Source organism: Gekko japonicus, unplaced genomic scaffold, assembly GCF_001447785.1.
Source record: "Gekko japonicus isolate JY-2015 unplaced genomic scaffold, Gekko_japonicus_V1.1 scaffold1836, whole genome shotgun sequence".
Taxonomy (NCBI): domain Eukaryota; kingdom Metazoa; phylum Chordata; class Lepidosauria; order Squamata; family Gekkonidae; genus Gekko; species Gekko japonicus.
The window spans coordinates 230976-235333 of NW_015167108.1; the positions used below are offsets into that span (position 1 = coordinate 230976).

The 4358-nt window shown below is 42.7% G+C and overlaps 1 protein-coding gene across 1 annotated transcript; it reads right to left on the reverse strand.

Moving 5' to 3' along the window:
- Positions 1 to 803: 803 nt before the first annotated feature.
- LOC107111900 (ubiquitin) lies at positions 804 to 1273 on the reverse strand. Its single transcript, XM_015412945.1, has one exon. The coding sequence runs from the start codon at positions 1211 to 1213 to the stop codon at positions 980 to 982; it is 234 nt and encodes a 77-aa protein (XP_015268431.1). The 5' UTR covers positions 1214 to 1273; the 3' UTR covers positions 804 to 979.
- Positions 1274 to 4358: the final 3085 nt, after the last annotated feature.

Genomic DNA, 4358 nt, shown 5'->3' on the forward strand with positions numbered 1-4358 from the left:
TTTCCTTTGAGATATTTAAGACTAATGCTCTGTGTTCCATACCTCCCTTACTCCACGTGGAGAACATGGAGAACTGAGTTCTCCCAAAGAATAGGAAGTGATAATTGGTAATGCCCAGACACAAGCTTTAGATACCAAAAGTTCACAACTGTATGCTGTTCCATATATGATAATGCTGCTCCAACACCCCATTTGAACAAAGTAGAGAAGAGGAGAATAGTTTGACCATGGCTGGTGGGGAGGCAGAGTCATGTGAACCAATGCTACATACCTTATGTGTGGTGCCAGGGTAACAGAGGAAGGCCATATAAGGGCCAGCCTCTGCTTAGCTCACCTTTTTTTTTGTCCCGACAGGTGGAGAAGACACATGACAAAATGGACAGAACAAAGTGGAGAGAAGTGTATGGGAGGTTATCCTTAAAGCTTGGTTAGGTGCTAGCTCACCACGCTTCCCTTTGACCAGAAACAGCTCACTAAGGCTGCAGTCACACACAGTAAATGTACGGTCATACACACACACACTTTCCATCCACTTTCAGTGCACTTTCCAACTGGATTTTGCCAGTTCATACAGTAAAAATCCGGTTGGAAAGTGCACTGGAAGTGGATGGAAAGTGGATTATTTAGTGTGTGTGACAGCACCTAAGTCTGTGCTGGCAGACTGAGTCTCCTCTTTACTTTGCCAGCTTAAGAACATAAGAGAAGCCAATGCTGGATCAGGCCAATGGTCCATCTAGTCCAACACTCTGTCACATAGTGGCCAAAAATACCAGGTTCTGGCCTTTGTTGTGTTTTTTTCCAGGTTACAGAGCTCTTTATTCATCAAGACAATCAAGCAATGTGCAACACAAAACTTTATTAGCTTTTACACAAACAGTCCAGCAGTTACTAAACTTGCATTTACCTCACAATATTAAGACAAACTGCTACAGTGCAAACAAATGTTAGTGGCAATTTGCAAATTAGGGCGTAAAGACAATTAACAGCCTCCCCTCAGGCGCAACACAAGATGGAGGGTGGACTCCTTCTGGATGTTGTAGTCAGAGAGGGTGCGGCCATCTTCAAGCTGCTTGCCGGCAAACATCAGTCTCTGCTGGTCAGGAGGGATGCCCTCTTTGTCCTGGATCTTGGCCTTCACGTTCTCAATGGTGTCACTGGGCTCCACCTCCAGGGTAATGGTTTTGCCATTCAAGGTCTTCACGAAGATCTGCATTTTGAACTTTTTTTCTTACGACCGCCGCAACTCGACCGCTTTCCACTCCAGTCTTGTTTCCGCAAGTCCGATTCTCAATGGCCTTTGTTGCAGGGCAAAGGCTGCAAGAATTTCTCTTTCTCATTTGAATCTCAGCTTTTGCTTAAATAGCAGCAATCTTCTTCCTCTGGAATATGTATTTCCTCAGAAAACATTTCTTTCTCTGTACTCACTGATCAGTAGTCTAATATATATTTTCCAAGCCCCTTGTTAATTCCTCAAGCACTATCCAATTCTCTTTCATCTGTCACTACCACTTTGATCTGAAAAACTCTGCTCTTTATCATTTTTGAAGTTTACATGCCACATTTTGAAGGAATTAAGATTGAGACTGTGAAGTACAGCAGAGGATTAGTAGTATAAAATGTTAGTTGAGACCACACTGGTAAATGGACAGAAGCTGTATAGTCCACAAATGTGGAAAAGAACTGGAACTAACAGCAAATAATTAGTAGATTATAGATGGGATATATTTTTCCAAGTAACATTCATTTGGTAGCAACCTGGAAGAAAAGGAACTTGTAATCTTTTTCTTCTAAATTAGCAGTTTATTGGCAGGTACAGAAAGAATGAGAACATAAAGGCCTAATGTAAAGATCTGGATGATAACCAAGAATTCATCACTGGATTCCATACATGATCTAGGAAGGGTGAAGACTGAAAAAAAGACCCAGATGTTCCTGGAAAAGGTCTGCAAAACTAATCTCTGAAGGCAGAGGCACCTGACGCAGGACCCTGGAAGGGGACCTTAGTGATTAGGTAGGTTTGTACAAGAATGGGAGTAGGCAGTAGGGTTCTCTGGCTTTGAGACTCAGGTTTTAGAGTCTATTCTTAGAGCTTCAGGTTGAACTCTGAGAACCATCAATGTGATTTCTTTTAATACTTTAGTGAGGTGTGCCTAGAAAGAGAGATGATTGAGTAATAAAATCTCATTACGAACATAAGAAGAGCTCTGCTAGATCAGAGTAGTGGTCCACCTAGTCCAGCAGCCTCTCACACAGTGGTCAACCAGTTACTCTGGAGGGCCAACAACAGGGCATAGAGGCTAAGGCCTTCCCCTGATGTTGTCTCCTGGCACTGGTATTCAGAGGCTTACCTCCACTCTATATGGAGGTTCCCTTTAATCACCATGGCTGGTAGCTGCCAAATATCCTTCATGAATCAGTCTAATCCTCTTTTTATGCTGTCTATGCATGTGGCTGGGATGAGAAACATCATGGTACAGCCTGATTTTGTCAGATCTCGGAAGCTATGCAGGGGCAGTACTTGGATGGGAGACCACCAAAAAAAGACTCTACAGAGGAAGGCAATGTCAAAGTACCTCTGCTTTTCACTTGCCTTGGAAGCCCCTTGCTGGGGTTGTCATAAACCAGCTGCGACTTTTTGGTGTTTTACACACACATGCCTGTGGTCATCACTAGATCCTCTGGCATTGAATTCCATGTTTTAATCACTTCTTGTATACAGAAATATTTCCTTTTGTCCATCTTGAATCTACTGCCCATCAGCTTCATTGGATGCTCAAAAGTTCTAGTCTTTTGAGAGAGGGAGAAAAAGTTCTCTCTGTCCACTGTAGATCGTCTCTCTGTCCACACCTCTATCATGTCCCCCCTTAGTTACCTCTTTTCTAAACTGAAAAGTCCCAGACTCTTCAGCCTTTCCTCATAGGAAAGGCAGTCCAACCCCCTAGTCATCTTGGTTGCCCACTTCTGTACTTTTTCCAGAGTTTTCCTTGAATTAATTGGGGGGCGGGTTTAAGTGAGATAAGGATACTTATCAGTCATGCAAACCCATGTCTTCTCATTCTATTTACCCCCTTCCTTCCAGCCAATTCAAGTCAATTGTGCTAAATCTTTCCGTAACCAGGGCTGCTAAAGGGGGGGCTGGGTGGGGGAATTTGGGAGCCAAGTCACCTGCAGGGCCCCTGAAGCCAATGTCATGCTGCATCCAGTCAAATGTCTTTCCAATTAGTTTTTTTTTAAATGCAGCTTGGGCTGCAGCCACTAGTGGTATAGGGAAGTCTGAGAATAGTAAAGGACACTCTGGCCCAATCTGCATCTAGCATTTGCTCTGCTGTTTTACCCTACTCACGCTGGAACAGAAATTCCTTTCTACATTGCATGCCACTTTCACTTTGATTGATTGTCGGATTTTATGGCAGTGTCCAGACTGCATGCCACTTTCACTTTGTTTGAACTCTCAGTGTTATGGTACTGTCTGCATAGATTTATGTTTGTTTTATGGCCATTCAGGGGTGACTTTGCAGTCAGTACGGCATTGGCCCGGGGCATCTGAATGTGGTTTTGAGCCACATCTTTTTCTGTTCCATTGTGGGTTTGGTAAAACAACAGAGCAAATGCTAGATGCAGATTGGGCCTCTATCAGCTAGACTTGCCTTTCTGCAATACTGAAGCAAACTGGGCTAACAAATCTTGTGTTGCAGCAAGATAAAACAACTTTTCCCTCTTTTGGCTTTAATTCCTCTCCTGCTTTTCCATGCTTTTCTCATTTATTTCTCCCTCCCTCCACCTAATTCTTCCCTGCTCCCCTGCTATTTACTTTCAAGTCTTGGTTTTAACTCCTCATCCCTATCCTGCTTAGCAACAGAGTGTATGTAATAGTAGTATAGTAGCAAACCTTTGTTAGTATTATGAACAGAAGTGGGATAATATTTCCCCATGACCTAACAAAGTAGTAAAAGGATGTTTCCCTCCTTCTCCACCTTTTACATGCATGGTAATGGAACATTAATCTGTTTAAGTGGTTATGTATGTGGAATGGAAGTTAGAACTCCCAGTTTAGGCACTGGGTGTTTATCATTATTGTTATGTTTGTAAAGTAAAAAAGGTAAAGGCTACTTTACTATATGACAAATGATGTAATATTTTCAATGTCATTAAAAATAGATTTATAACAAATGTCATACCCAGTGTTTCTCCCCAATGGGTACCGAAAGCTGCATTATTCTCCTGGAGACCCACTGCCAGTCTGACTAGACAATACTGACCTTGATGGACCAAGGGTCTAATTCAGTATAGCAGTTTCATGTGTGTTCATGTCCTGTCCTCCATTTTATCCTCACAACAACCCTGTGAGGTAGGTCCAG

Excerpts from the sequence above, each read along its gene's own strand:
- LOC107111900 (XM_015412945.1), bottom strand. The coding sequence starts at position 1,213 with ATGCAGATCTTCGTGAAGACCTTGAATGGCAAAACCATTACCCTGGAG.